We start from the raw sequence: 15,738 nt of genomic DNA on the forward strand, positions 1-15,738 counted from the left end.
TTTGTGGTACTAATCGACTACATTTTCCTATGATGTAGCGCTAATTTTGGGACAATCTAGCAGCAATTATGACCAATGAAGGCTGACTCAAACACAAACATGTCATGTGGAAGCTAGTTGAATTGCAACCACACTAGGCTGTTCAAAACAAATTTCCCCTGCATTGAGACTTTATTTTGTTATACTATTTCAGTGATTCTTTTTTTTGGGGCAGGTACAGTGATTCCCTACACTTTGGTGCATGTTTATTTTTTACAAAATGAAATTGAGCAACCAGTGACTTTTGGCCACCAGGAAATGACGGTCTCTTGACCCAACCACAACATAACACAGCCAACACCGCTTTCCCATTTAAGGACAGATGCCATTTCGGCAGGCAAAATCATTAGTCTAATCACAACACTGGCAGGTCAGGAAATGTGTGATTTAGTCTATTACTGCAGATATTATGGACATTCTCAGAAATTTGGCAAATTCTAGAGATCCTGTGTAGCACCTTTAACGGTTGTGGGGTTTGCTGCACACTAGTGAATAAGAACTGATGCATTTACTTGGCATTTAGATGGATTTTGAGGGGGGGGGTGAGACCATATTCAGCAGGTGTACTTGTATATCAAGCTGCTTTACCCTACAGAAACAAGATGGGCTCTTGCCCCTAAATGGCAGTTCTGGCTCAGACAAGCTTAACTAGGCTCATTTTATGCCTGGGCCTTGTGGATAAAAGCCAATACAGACTGCTTGGTATAAGATATTTGCTTTCACGTTGAGCATTTTGACTGTCTTTCAATAGTCTTCATGTGCACCCACAGTTCATCATTTGTATACAAAGTGGCAAGCCAACCAAATTGTTTCTTTACAATTGACCTCATGCTTTGAGGCAAATGTTTTTTTTAAACAATTTCACACCCATTGTATTTCCTATTTTGTCCTTGATACTGCTACACTACAAACCTTCCAGAGGCCATGAGTAATGGCAAACCTTGTTAAAGGCCAAGTGCAGTCAAAATTCAGTATAAAATCCTTTCAGCTGTTACTTCCCAATAGCTGCTGGTTGAAAATACAATTGACACCGGATGTCTTAATCAGGCTTTGCATGAGGAGTTGCAGTATCGGTTGACAGACCAGTTCCAAATCTCTCTTCCAATAACAGCTTGTTTTCAGGTTGGAACACATATTCCTCCCCATTAGGCCCTTCATCTCTGGTGGATTGAGCTACTCTTTGGTGCCCTTCTTGCCACTCAGACCACTCCAAGACAGTCCTAGCCACATTCTTGCTTGACAAATAGGTTTTTGCTAAAAACTCTCTATGACCACTTCAATGGAAAACCATTACAGTAAGGCTGTAATATGTAACTCTTTTGGGCAACCGTGCCTAATTCACACAAATGTTGGTCATTCTCATTGAAAGCAAGTCTAAGAAGTGGTAGCTCTGTTCTATGTGAGGTATTTCTATGCTTCCCGTTCTTAACTTTAGTTTTTGCATCTTTTAATTTAGGTTTTTAACACCAGCTTCAAACAGCAAAAAATATGTTTTTGTTTATGGAACATATATTTCAGAGGTTTAGATGGAACAATGATTCTCTATGCTTGTCATCTCCCGTCTGGATTACTGCAACTCGCTGTTGGCAGGGCTCCCTGCCTGTGCCATTAAACCCCTACAACTCATCCAGAACGCTGCAGCCCGTCTGGTGTTCAACCTTCCCAAGTTCTCTCACGTCACCCCGCTCCTCCGCTCTCTCCACTGGCTTCCAGTTGAAGCTCGCATCCGCTACAAGACCATGGTGCTTGCCTACGGAGCTGTGAGGGGAACGGCACCTCAGTACCTCCAGGCTCTGATCAGGCCCTACACCCAAACAAGGGCACTGCGTTCATCCACCTCTGGCCTGCTCGCCTCCCTACCACTGAGGAAGTACAGTTCCCGCTCAGCCCAGTCAAAAATGTTCGCTGCTCTGACCCCCCAATGGTGGAACAAACTCCCTCACGACGCCAGGACAGCGGAGTCAATCACCACCTTCCGGAGACACCTGAAACCCCACCTCTTTAAGGAATACCTAGGATAGGATAAAGTAATCCTTCTCACCCCCCCCTTAAAATATTTAGATGCACTATTGTAAAGTGGCTGTTCCACTGGATGTCATAAGGTGAATGCACCAATTTGTAAGTCGCTCTGGATAAGAGCGTCTGCTAAATGACTTAAATGTAAATGTAAATGCTGTACGTATGTTGTCACAAACTGAAATTAGGCGAATTGTGAAATTAATTTTAACAACCAGGAAATGGCCAGAGCTATTTCTGCTTACTGCATCTTTAATTACTACCCAGAAATTCTTAGATTTGTAGATAAAAAAAAACAGCTGCATTGGGCCTTTAAAATGCAGGAATTTAATTTTAAAATTAATTGTTACTGACGTTTCTGTGTACTGTATTTGGTATGTCTATCTGGTCCAAATTTAAATATATGCCAGGCTGGAGTGAAGAACAGACTGTACAGTAATTTAAAACCTTGTACGGCCTACATACTTACTACAGGAGTTTCTGTGGCTTTGCAAACAAGATCAACAGTATGTGAAGAGACATTTGTCACTCAGCATTAAGTTAGTTTTAAGCTTTACCAGCACATAAGTCAGTTTGTGCTTACTGCTGTCATGTCTATATGTGTTTACAACACTGTTATAGATGCAGGATATATACATACCCTAGTCAACTACCTGCCCCCCCCCCCCCCAGCCCTGCTGCTCCCCCCTATGGACATTTATCATTTCCACAGTTGTTAATATGTACATATTATTATGATCTATTTGTATTGTATCTATTTTCATTTATTTTCACTTTCTGCATGGTTGGTTCTCGGAGCTTAAGATTTTCATGGTACAATGTAATTACATCTGCAACCCTGTAAATGTGACTATTTAACTCTCTAATCTAATATTCTGAGATACAGTCGATTTCTAACTGGAGCCTTCCTTATGTGTGGAGCTCAGAGCAACAGCCACTGAGAAGACATTGATGAAGACTAGAGCTCTGAAATGACTGAGTTTGTCCCTGAAAGGGAGGGAAAACACCAGGAAGAGAGAAAAGTACAGCTGGGTCTGTTTCCTCTGTGCTGCTTTTTATCTGCAGCTAGTGTTTGTTTGTTGATTAAAGGCAGTGCATGGTAATGTGGAGACAACAGTCTAGTGTTGTAGAGACTTCTATACCTCACGGTAGAGAGAGGAGTTGTAGCACATTCTGTTCTATCTGACACACACACACGGCTGAGAAAGTCACAAATGTGTAACAAGTAAAAATGAACACTTTATTCGAATGATACAACTTGGTTCGTTTAGCTCGGCGTTCCACTTCCAGTAAAGTCATTCATTACAGCTAAAAGAGGCAGGTCAACAACCGTTTGATAGACCTGTTTTCTTGTGCTGGAGAAAGCTGATACTTATGCTAACCTCTTCACACGTGCAAAGTAAGCATCAACCACTCCCTTAAGATCGACCTTTGTTAACTGAAACAGCTCCCCATTCAAGATGCACCCACAGCGTCTCCCAATCACTGCAATATGTGGCTCCGTGGGACAACAAGTCCATTCACACGAATGATGGATTATGTTCCCCTGTATTTGAATCACTGGTGGAGCACACAGTTGAAACAAGAACAAACAAAAGAGGGGACAAGAGACACATTACATTCAGGCCCATTTCAAGTGGTATGACAATCAATGTATGTCATCAAGTAATAGCGATATATTGATAACAATGACATCGCCTGATTAATACCCCTATACTATTTTTATGGGTGTGTTTGTAATGGCGGAACTGGTCTGAACTGGTCTTTTCTTGTTGTTCTTCATGGCATCAGTAGAATTGACAATGTCTTGTCTAAAGCGAAATGACTCACGGAGAAAAGCAGGCGTCGCTATGCTATTTAGATTGTAATGTTCTTACCCAATACTCTGTTCCCCATCCACATACCCTGATACCATTGACATTTTTAACAAATATTATGACACTCTTTTAGCTGGGCTTTTAGTCATGCAATCTGTTTTATATATTTTCTCCCATTCTATATATATATATTTATTTTCTATTTGAATCCATTAGTCTCTCATGTCCACTGTTTATTTTAATATTGTTTTACTATTTTCATTTGTCTCGTTTAGAAAACGTATTGTGTTTTTAATTTCCCCACCTATCATTTTATTTGTAAAGCACGTTGAAATGCATCCCCTGGAAGAAATTTGAGCTTTAAATAAAGTTTGATTTGGATCAGACATACATTGTTGTAAAATCATTAAGTTAAGATGTGATCTTATTTTTATTTTTTTATTTATTTCACCTTTATTTAACCAGGTAGGCTAGTTGAGAACAAGTTCTCATTTACAACTGCGACCTGGCCAAGATAAAGCATAGCAGTGTGAACAGACAACACATAGTTACACATGGAGTAAACAATTAACAAGTCAATAACACAATAGAAAAAAAGGGGAGTCTATATACATCGTGTGCAAAAGGCATGAGGAGGTAGGCGAATAATTACAATTTTGCAGATTAACACTGGAGTGATAAATGATCAGATGGTCATGTACAGGTAGAGATATTGGTGTGCAAAAGAGCAGAAAAGTAAATAAATAAAAACAGTATGGGGATGAGGTAGGTGAAAATGGGTGGGCTATTTACCAATAGACTATGTACAGCTGCAGTGATCGGTTAGCTGCTCAGATAGCAGATGTTTGAAGTTGGTGAGGGAGATAAAAGTCTCCAACTTCAGCGATTTTTGCAATTCGTTCCAGTCACAGGCAGCAGAGAACTGGAACGAAAGACAGCCAAATGAGGTGTTGGCTTTAGGGATGATCAGTGAGATACACCTGCTGGAGCGCGCGCTACGGATGGGTGTTGCCATCGTGACCAGTGAACTGAGATAAGGCGGAGCTTTACCTTATCACCAAGTAGAGTAACTAAGTAACTCAAACCTAATTTGCATGGCAAGATCAACAGCATTGCATTGATAACAGGGCCCCTATTTGAATACTGTCATCATCACACATTTCTGATACATGCTGATGACCACTAGAGGCATTGTTCAGACAGGCCTACTTTCTGCTGGTCTGGCTTTTCAAAAGCATTGTGACATGTGTTGGAAATGTTGTACATGTGCTTTTCTTATTACTTATTTATGTGTTCTGTTCATGTGCTGTTCTAAAAACCTATTTCTGTTTTCATGCAAGTGACTGATTGAACAAATCCTCACTTATAGGTATCTGCAATTTGGCAGTACGGTCAGTCCTTGTTTTGAGAATGAAAGATATCTCATTTTCAAGGTCTCCGCTTAGTGAGAAGAAGCCTTGTGAGGTGTTGGTCTTTCACATATTATGAACCAGTATTGGTAGTACTGCTACAGTTCCTTCAGCCTCATTTACTGCCTTTAAAAAAACATAGCTGATAAGTCTGACTTGCTTAAACAAATCTATTTTCTACTGACAATTGAGATGTACAAACTATGGCATAAGGGGACGACAAGCGGATAAGAGGCAATCCGTAATTTCGATTAAAACATTCATGAGCGAGAGACGACGGACGTAGTCAGTATAAGTATTTGATCAGCACTTTTGAAATGTACAGCGACAGAATTCAGAAAATGGGCCGTTCTTACATATTAACAGACAATGAAAGCTCTTACAATTTTCGATGATTACGTTTCTCTAAAACAGGTTATAGGAAAATAGACCAAATTATTAGGGTGAGACACATGGGCTAACAGCTTACTACACAACATACACTGAGAATTACTTTAGTTTCAGTATACATATGTCTCTGGCATCCTATATAATTTCTGAAGCAGCGTAAGACATTTTTTGACTCATGTTGTGATGTGCTTGAACAGGAAAGTGGCGAGGCGGTTCTTCGTGGGCAGATTTAGTCATCAAAGAGAAAGATGCCAGATTTACAATACCAGATTTGAATGACCATTCAAACGTATTTTCCCAATTGTAGCTCATTTTTCCCAAGTTCCCAGTTGTCTTGAACTCACAGTTAGCCACTGATTCCTTCCCAAACCACTCATTGTTGAATATGCAATTTCCAATTTGTTGTATAATGTTTGTCCAAATGCCGATGAGCACCGAGACGTTTTATCTCTAATTTCTCTTCATTAAACAACAATGGAAAAGGATTTGATTGTTAACTTGATTCACGGTGACGACTGCTAGCTTGCTAGCTAAGATTTTGAAAGTATGATGTTGAGATGAGCAGTCCAATCAAAGCTACTGTAGATATAACATGATTTGATGTCATTCAATCTGTGGCCAATGACCTTGCGCCTTCTTGGATGGGCACTTCTAATATAACTCTGTGTCAGAACCCAAGGGGTTAACATTTTCGAACTCTAACCTTAGAATTGGGGATGACCGACTGTCCCATGAGTGACAGAAAACTGAGCCAATCATGACAGAAAACTGAGCTAATCAGGCACAATGCTCTGTCTTGCCCGTTGACAAGCCCCACCACCACAGAAAGCACTGAGCTTGGCTGAAACACCTGCATTTTGGAGCTGCCTTACTCAAGAAATCAAAAAAGAGACCATGTTTGTATGAGGCTTTATTAACTCAATTTGTTTTGTTTTTTACATTGTTTGCGAACTGATATGTGACACGTATTAATGCCAAAATAACAAGCAGAACAGGCAAGCCCCCCATGCCCTGAATGACAGGTCACCACATCCTGTCTCCATTGATCATCCTTGAGATGTTTCTACAACTTGATTGGAGTCCACCTGTGGTAAATTAAATTGATTGGACATGATTTGGAAAAGGCACACACCTGTCAATCTAAGGTCCCACAGTTGACAGAGCATGTCAGAGTAATAACCAAGCCATGAGGTAGAAGGAATTTTAGCTCAGAGATACGATTGTTTCGAGGCACAGATCTGGTGAAGGGTACCAAAACATTTCTGCAGCATTAAAGGTCCCCAAGAACCCAGTGGCCTCCATCATTATTAAATGTAAGACATCTGGAACCACCAAGACTCTTCCTAGAGCTGGCCGCCCGGCCAAACTGCGCAATCGGGGGAGAAGGAACTTGGTCAGGGAGGTGACCAAGAACTTAATGGTCACTCTGACAGAGCTCTAGACAGAAAGACAACCATCTCTGCAGCACTCCACCAATCAGGCCTTTAAGGTAGAGTGACCAGACGGAAGCCACTTCTCAGTGAAAGTTAATTGACAGCCCACTTGGAGTTTGCCAAAGTGGGAAGGTTCTCCAAGATTGAACTCTTTGGTCTGAATGTCAAGCTTCATGTCTGGAGGAAACCTGGCATCATCCCTAAAGTGAAGCATTGTGGTTGCAGCATCATGCTGTGGGGATGTTTTTCATTAGCAGGGACTGGGAGACTAGTCAGGATCGAGGCAAAGATGAACGGAGCAAAGTACAGAGAGATCCTTGATGAAAACCTACTCCAGAGCGCTCAGGAACTCAGACTGGGTCGAAGGTTCACCTTCCAACAGGACACCGATCCTAAGCACACTGGCTTCGGGACAAGTCTGTGAATGTCCTTGAGTGGCCCAGCCAGAGCCCAGACTTGAACCTGATCTAACTTCTTTGGAGAGACCTGAAAATGCCTGTGCAGTGACTGTCCCGAACTACCAGACAGAGCTTGAGAGGATCTGCAGAGAAGAATGGGAGAAACTCCCCAAATACAGATGTGCCAAGCTTGTAGTGTCATACCCAAGAAGCCTCGAGGCTGTAATCACTGCCAAAGGTTCTTCAACAAAGTATTGAGTCAAGAGTCTGAATACCTTTGTAAATGTGATATTTCCATTTTCTTTGTTATGCATTTGCTAAAATGTCTAAAAACCTGTTTTCACTTTGTCATTATGGGGTATTGTGTGTAGATAGATGAGGGAAAAAAAGAATGTAATCAATTTTAGAATAAGGCTGTAATGTAACAAAATGTGGGAAAAGTCAAGGGGTCTGAACACTTTCCAAATTCTCTGTATTCAACTCTTTATTCCACGCTATGGTCATGACCGTGTTACATTACCTGCAGTACACTTCATGTCTGACAGGTGGATTAACGTGCATCTGTTTCTGTTAGTATGATATTGCATGGATATATTACTACATTGTTATCAAAACATTCTTCTTGGAATGATCGATCAATACTGGGAGCTAATGGTTATCTTTAAAAAACCTATAGGATAATTCAGTACCCATCCATTCATTGACTACCCTGTAGTGTTTTTGTAGACACACCAATACCAATCAAGGAGTCCTATTACTAACCACGTAACTATTTTTGTGTGTGTGTGTGTGTGTCTGCCCTATCAGTAACCACATAGATTCAGCAGCTGCCCAATAAGATAATCCATCCCTCCCCTTATTCCTGTGTGATTGTATTTGGTTGACAGGCAGTATCTCCTAAGGCTGACAAGGCAAAAGTGACATTACACAATAGGTATTTCTTTAGAAACAATGTATTGATTAGTGTGTTTTCTGTGGGTTTCGATTCAGTGGGTTTCATAATTAAAATAGTTACATAAATGTATGGTAAGTTATTCTGTATGAGCTAAAACAAAATACAAAACAAAACATTCTTCTGTGTGAATATCAATGTTTTAAAGGAAAACCAGAGAGAGAATGTGCAGAAGAGGTAGGAAAATACTGAAAGGCTTGTAAGACACCTTTCAAATGAAATTGGAATGATTATTTACACAAATACATTATTTACAAGCCCATCAGAACTTTCCTGACACAGCAGAGTATCACACAATAACTCATCAGTATCTAAAGAATGCAGATAATCTTCATATTTGAGCTAGATAAATGTAGGTTAATTTGTTCATTCTCTCAACTTCAGGCTATTATTTGAATCTATCATATTAGGACATGAACAAACACTGAAGCTGTTGTATGCTTCACAGAGCAGGAACATATGTGGCGTTTGTTGTTGGCCACTCAGTTTCAGGTACTAGACTACATGTAACCTTTCTTTCTAAATTCATGTCATTATTGTTCAATGAACATGTTTTGCATTTTTTTCTGGTAATTTCTTTGTCATTGCTGTATAAGCATCAGCGTGCCATGATGCTCTTATCTCCTCCGCGCCCGAACTGTTACAAAGTAACTGAAAATGAAAGAATGTTAAGTGAAACTGATTCGATGTTACAATGTATCTTTTCATCCTTTTGTTTCCCAGTAATCTAATCAACTCACTCACTGCATTGTCGGAACTAGAAGCACAAGCATTTCGCTACACTCGCATTAACATCTGCTAGCCATGTGTATGTGACAAATAACATTTGATTTGATTTGATTTGATGTTTAATCAAATTTGATGAGTTGATGAAAACGGTCAAGTGGTCAGGAATCACATGCTGGGCTATTTACACCGGGCGGGACCTGAGATCTTTACATGATCTTTCAGCGGCTCGGCAGTGTGATATACGGTCCCCTTTCAGCCAATCACAAGCCAGCCCCCACCACTATAGGACATATAGCTGGCTGTATAAAGTGTCGTGACTTCTTCACTGACTACACAACAACAGCAGCATAAATCATCACCCTGCTACTGCAAATTGACAGGAAAAAGTAAGTACTGCTTTCCATTCTGTTCTTTGCACAGTGTTAGGATCTTGGATTATGGACATTTACCAGGGGCATTTGCTCTTTGATTTGATTGATACAGAAAGACAATATTAGTCTACCGTTTCTGATGTTGCTTTTTCTGCCGGCTGTTACCAAACTTTTCCTAGAATATCTCTGTGGATATCAACATTACTTTTTTCGAAGTGAACATTGAGTAGTAGTGTGGACATCACTCTACTACTCGCTGGGAAAGCATGCAGTTAATTAGGCTGCAGATTAAATACTTTATGATGAATGAACTTCACAGGATGGTGAAAGTGCAAGGTGATGTGTTTGTGAACCCTCGGTTGAATTAAAACAATAGCTGCTGATGACTTCACAAGTGATTTATTGGCGTAAATATTACAATTGGTATGACTTATAAAGGATGGTTACATTTCATTTTCTGTTAAAGATACACTTTGCAATGACTTGATTTTTTAAAACATTTGTATTTTATTAGGATCCCCATTAGCTTTTGCAAAAGCAGCAGCTACTCTTCCTGGGGTCCACACAACATGAAACATAATACAGAATGATATAATACAGAACATCATTAGACAAGAACAGCTCAAGGACAGAACTACATCAATTTTCTTTTAAATGCACACGTAGCCTACATATCAATGTATACACACAAACTATCTAGGTCAAATAGGGGAGAGGCGTTGTGCCGGGAGGTGTTGCTTTATCTACTTTTTTGAAACCAGGTCTGCTGTTTATTTGAGCAATATGAGATGGAAGTTCCATGCAGTAAGGGCTCTATATAATACTGTATGTTTTCTTGAATTTGTTCTGGATTTGGGGACTGTGAAAAGCCCACTGGTGGCATGTCTGATGGGATAAGTGTGTGTCAGAGCTGTGTGTGTAAGTTGACTATGCAAACAAAGTATTTTCAACACAATGTTTCTTATAAAAATAAGTGATGCAGTCAATCATTCACATGATAGCACATGTGGAGTCAGTGACATGTCAAAGCTAAACTGGCCTTGGTTAAAACACTGGATGGGAGAGCAAATGGATAGTTGTTGATCAACTCTCCAGTAGGAGGTGCTGCCCAGACTTTTTGTTGTTGTATATAACGTTGAAGATCTGCTGTTGTTTCAAAGGTACAATTCAACAGTTTATGCTATATAGCTTCTTTACACTGAAAATACAAGGCTGACTGAGCTCTCTCTCTCTCTCTCTCTCTCTCTCTCTCTCTCTCTCTCTCTCTCTCTCTCTCTCTCTCTCTCTCTCTCTCTCTCTCTCCACAGCTGTTTGACCATGATGTCCCTGTACTTGGCAGTGTTGGTGCTCTGTATGAGTGCTGTGTATGCGGCCCCTATGTTTGACTCTCAGTTGGAGGGCCACTGGCACTTGTGGAAGAACTGGCACAGCAAGAATTACCATGAGGTGGGTGTTTCAGCACAAGTAGAGGAGCACATAGTTATAGGAACCCCTCAGTAGCTCCCAATGAGTGGAGGCTGGTGGGATGAGCTTTTGGAGGATGGGCTTATTGTAAAGACTGGAATGGAATTATTGGAATGGTATCAAACATTTGGAAACCACATTTGCCTCCACATTTGCCTCCATTCCATTACAGCCAGTACAATGAGCCTGTCCTCCTTTGACTCTTCCCACCATCCTCCCACAAGGGGCTCAAATTGATCAATTGGTGCATACATGTAGCTGTAAATTACACCTATATATCATTAATTGCACGGATTGTGCCCATAGTTCTGAGACAGTATATGATTGTGTATATTTTCTCACTGTTTTTCACTCATTGTTACAGAGCGAGGAGGGCTGGAGGAGGATGGTTTGGGAAAAGAACCTGAAGAAGATTGAGATGCACAACCTGGACCACTCTATGGGAAAACACTCCTACCGTCTGGGCATGAACCACTTTGGTGACATGGTAAGAAGAATCACCTTGCTGAGCAGTGCTTGACATGGATGAAATGGGTGCCGCTACTCATTCTGGGGGCCTGTATTGTATATATTTATATCCAGGAACTAAAGCAGTAGAAAGTTTGAGGTGCCGATATCAGTTCCAGTGAGCTTCTGTCCAAGTCTGTTGCTGAGACATTTTACTGTGGAGCAGGAGGTACATTTCAGCAGCCCTTTCCCATACTGTGTGTGTGGTGGTGTAGCTGGTGTAGCTGGTGTAGCTGGTGTAGTTGGATCTTTTTGTTGCCACGCCATAGATTTGCTGAAGCACATGCAGTATGAACTATTTCACAGGCACTTTGACAACACACAGGTATCAGTGTTGACAATGAAGGCAGGAATGTATTCAGACTCGCAGGTTAGGTTTCTTTAACTATCAAGCAGCAATGGAATAGATATCCTGAGAAGGGAATTGAAACTTAGTCTTAAAGACGCACACTAGATTCATGGTTCAGTGCACAACTTTTATAACAGTCCTAAGACATAAAAAAAAACTACATTTTGAGCACGTCCCCCATTCTCATCTTCCCACCCCCTGTAGTGGAGCAGGTTGAGAGCTTCCAGTTCCTTGGTGTCCACATCACCAACAAACTAACATGGTCCAAGCACACCAAGAAAGTTGTGAAGAGGGCATGACAAAACCTATTCACCCTCAGGAGACTGAAAAGATTTGGCATGGGTCCTCAGATCCTCAAAAGGTTCTACAGCTGCACCATCGAGAGCATCCTGACTGGTTTCATCACTGTCTGGTATGGCAACTGCTCGGCCTCCGACCGCAAGGCACTACAGAGGGATATGCTAACGGCCCTTTACATCACTGGTGCCAAGCTTCCTGCCGTCCAGGGCCTCTATATACCAGGCGGTGTCAGAGGAAGGCCCTGAAATTGTCAGACTCCAGCCACCCTATTCATAGATGGTTCTCTCTGCTACGGCAAGTGGTACCGGAGCGCCATGTCTAGGTCCAAGAGGCTTCTACCCCCAAGTCTGCCCAGGCTATTTGCAGTGCCTCTCTCACCCTCTTTACACCACTGCTACTCTCTGTTGTCGTATATACATAGTCACTTTAATAACTCTACCTACATGTACATACTACCTCAAATAACCGATGCCCCCGCACATTGACTCTGTATCGGTACCCCCCCTTGTTTGTAGTCTCGCTGTTATTTCACTGCTGCTCTTTAGTTACTCTTATGTCTTACTCTCATCTTTATTTTTTGAAGTTGCATTGTTAGTTAGGGGCTCTTAAGTAAGCATTTCAATGTAAGGTCTACTACACCTGTTGTATTTGGTGCATGTGGCTAATAAAATTTGATTTCCCATTCAGTGGGTAAATTACAAACCACATCTGGCCAGGGAAGACATTACATTTCAACGTGTTCTGATTCTTTCCTCCCTAGACCAACGAAGAGTTCAGGCAGCTCATGAACGGCTACAAGCAGACAACTGAGAGGAAGTACAAGGGCTCTCTGTTCATGGAACCCAACTACCTGCAGGCCCCTAAAGCTGTGGACTGGAGAGAGAAGGGCTACGTCACTCCCGTCATGGACCAGGTGAGACCTGAATCAATCATGAGTTATGACTCCTATCCACACACACTGCTGTGTCACTAAATAAGGTTTTACTTCCAGAGAACTGTCTGGCTCTTGCGTGCTGTTTACCATGATTGTAATTTACAGTATACAGAAGATAAGGCGGCAAATTGCGTATACATAGTTATTACTTACATGCGCATGTCAGTGTGTTCTGACATGAAATACTAACAAGATGTTTAACAATCTTTCCTCCAGGGCTCATGTGGGTCTTGCTGGGCGTTCAGTTCCACCGGGGCCATAGAGGGCCAGCTATTCAAGAAGACTGGCAATCTGGTGTCTCTGAGTAAACAGAACCTGGTGGACTGCTCCAGACCCCAGGGCAACGAGGGCTGTAATGGAGGTCTCATGGACTTGGCGTTCCAGTATGTAATGGACAACGGCGGCCTGGACACAGAGGCGTCCTACCCCTATGTGGGCAAGGTAAGGCCCTGTGTTCTATTAGTCTGAATTCAAATATAATAGTGTATGAAGATGCATTTATTAAACGTAAGGCCCTGTTCTTTTAGCCAGATAATGCAGTTTGCTGTAGAACCAACTCCTATGGTTATTTTGGAATGACTTACAACTTAGAAATATATATTACAGTGGGATTTATGTCTCCAATGATGACTGACTTGCTTGAATATATATATATTTTTTACTAATCATGGCCGTTGGGCTAATCTGGTTACTCAGGATGATGATCTTTGTCACTACCGACCAGAGTTCAGTGCTGTCAATGAAACTGGCTTTGTGGACATCCCCAGTGGCAAAGAACACGCTCTGATGACGGCTGTGGCGTCTGTCGGCCCCGTCTCTGTCGCCATCGATGCCAGCCACGAATCCTTCCAGTTCTACCAGTCTGGTGAGTAGCAGTTAGCGGTGCAACTTAAATTATGCGTTAGAATATTTGCAAGGATTGGATTCTCTACCTACTATTTCTGGGTGGCAGTGAGTTATTCTGGTCTGTCCTTATTACACTGTAGTTAAGATTTACAAATGGCATCTTTGAAGTAAATTGTTTGTTACCAATATTTCAGTTTTGCCATCTAGTAAATAGCTACACGCTACCTAAGGACCTTTAGCGTTGAGATCCGGTGGTTTTACATACTGAGGTAAACTCTGTATCTTAGCCCACTAATTTAACTATGTCCTCTGCCTGTAGGGATCTATTATGAGGAGGAGTGCAGCAGTGAGGAGCTTGACCATGGAGTTCTGGTGGTGGGATACGGTTTTGAAGGAGAGGATGTAGATGGCAAGAAATTCTGGATTGTCAAGAACAGGTACAGTACATAGTATCTTCCTAGGATGTTTTTTATTTGTTACATCACCACTACGGGATTGGTTGATTCCCTCATCGGGGAATATGCATCTCCATATTGCATTTATTTGAATACAGTGTTGGTGTTGTCCTGATACTATGGTCTAAGTCATACAAGCGAATCTATAATTTCCTACTAACTAGAACTGTGGGACTAACATGTTTTGTCTCTTCCTCAGCTGGAGTGATAAGTGGGGAGACAAAGGCTACGTCTACATGGCCAAAGACAGGAAGAACCACTGTGGCATTGCCACGGCAGCCAGCTACCCACTGGTCTAGTGTTCTACAACCTGGAGATTCTAGTACACTAGACCTTAGTTTTAGAAACGTTTGAAAGTTCTGGAAAACGGGTCATGATTACAGTGCTGCCTTAACTAAGTCTGTGAAAGGTGTATGAGAACATGCTGCTTGGGTTTTAAAGAAGCACATTTAGGGAATTTATGAAATGCTACCCATTTTTGTTTTATACATTTTTATGTCTATGCATCTTGAGCCAAGTGAATGTTACAGGTGTAACCTGTGTACATTCCTAATTTTCTTCTTTTACAACTGTTTTGTACATCAGCAAAATAAACATTTTTAAAATTGATTTGTGAGGCTTCTTTGTGGTACTAATCGACTACATTTTTCTACGATGTAGCACTAATTTTTAAAATGTTGGCACTATCTAGCAGCTATTATGACAGTCAGTGAAGGCTGACTCTCAAACACACATGTCATGTGGAAGCTAGGTGAATTTCAACAGCACTAGGCTGTTCAAAATAAATCTCCCCTGCATCCCATTTCCCTGTAACATGGTACGCCTACTTGAGATTTTTACTTAAATATATTTTAGTGATTTGATGGGACAAGGATTCTCTACACTGTTCAGTGCTTGTTTCCTCAACTTAAATTGAGTGAACAGTGTTGCATTTTAGCAACCAGGAAATGACAGCTGTTCTTAAGTTTAGTTTTTGCATCTTAATTTTGGTTTTGAACACTGGCTTCAAACTGCTGAAAATACAATATTTTTGGTTATGGAAAATATATTTCAGAGGTTTAGATGAAACAATGGTTCTCCACACTACTTTGTGACAAACTGAAATTATTTGAGCCACTGGGAAATGGCCAAAGCTTTTTCTGCATAGTGCATCTTTTATTACCCAGAAATTATTAGATTTTTAGATAACCGCTGCATTGGGCCTTTAAAATACAAACTTTTAACTGTTAGTGAAGTGTACTGTATTTGGTATGTTTAGCTGGTCCTAATTTAAATAATAGCCAGTCTGGAGTGAAGAACAGACCGTGCAGTAATTTAAAACCTTAACAT

The 15,738-nt window shown here is 41.1% G+C and overlaps 1 protein-coding gene across 1 annotated transcript; it reads left to right on the top strand.

Moving 5' to 3' along the window:
- Positions 1–10,867: 10,867 nt before the first annotated feature.
- LOC124048615 (procathepsin L-like) lies at positions 10,868–14,708 on the top strand. The gene is made up of 7 exons (XM_046369578.1): positions 10,868–11,000; positions 11,383–11,505; positions 12,935–13,087; positions 13,325–13,549; positions 13,805–13,973; positions 14,274–14,391; positions 14,609–14,708. Exons 1-7 carry the CDS (start codon positions 10,872–10,874, stop codon positions 14,706–14,708), a joined length of 1,017 nt encoding a protein of 338 aa, XP_046225534.1. The 5' UTR covers positions 10,868–10,871.
- The last annotated feature ends 1,030 nt before the right edge of the window (positions 14,709–15,738 follow it).

This window comes from Oncorhynchus gorbuscha, linkage group LG11 (assembly GCF_021184085.1).
Source record: "Oncorhynchus gorbuscha isolate QuinsamMale2020 ecotype Even-year linkage group LG11, OgorEven_v1.0, whole genome shotgun sequence".
Taxonomy (NCBI): domain Eukaryota; kingdom Metazoa; phylum Chordata; class Actinopteri; order Salmoniformes; family Salmonidae; genus Oncorhynchus; species Oncorhynchus gorbuscha.

Coding starts and splice junctions, on each gene's coding strand:
- LOC124048615 (XM_046369578.1), top strand. CDS start 10,872: ATGATGTCCCTGTACTTGGCAGTGTTGGTGCTCTGTATGAGTGCTGTG. Junction 11,506..12,934: donor TGAACCACTTTGGTGACATG/GTAAGAAGAATC, acceptor TTTCCTCCCTAG/ACCAACGAAGAGTTCAGGCA. Junction 13,550..13,804: donor CCTACCCCTATGTGGGCAAG/GTAAGGCCCTGT, acceptor CTGGTTACTCAG/GATGATGATCTTTGTCACTA.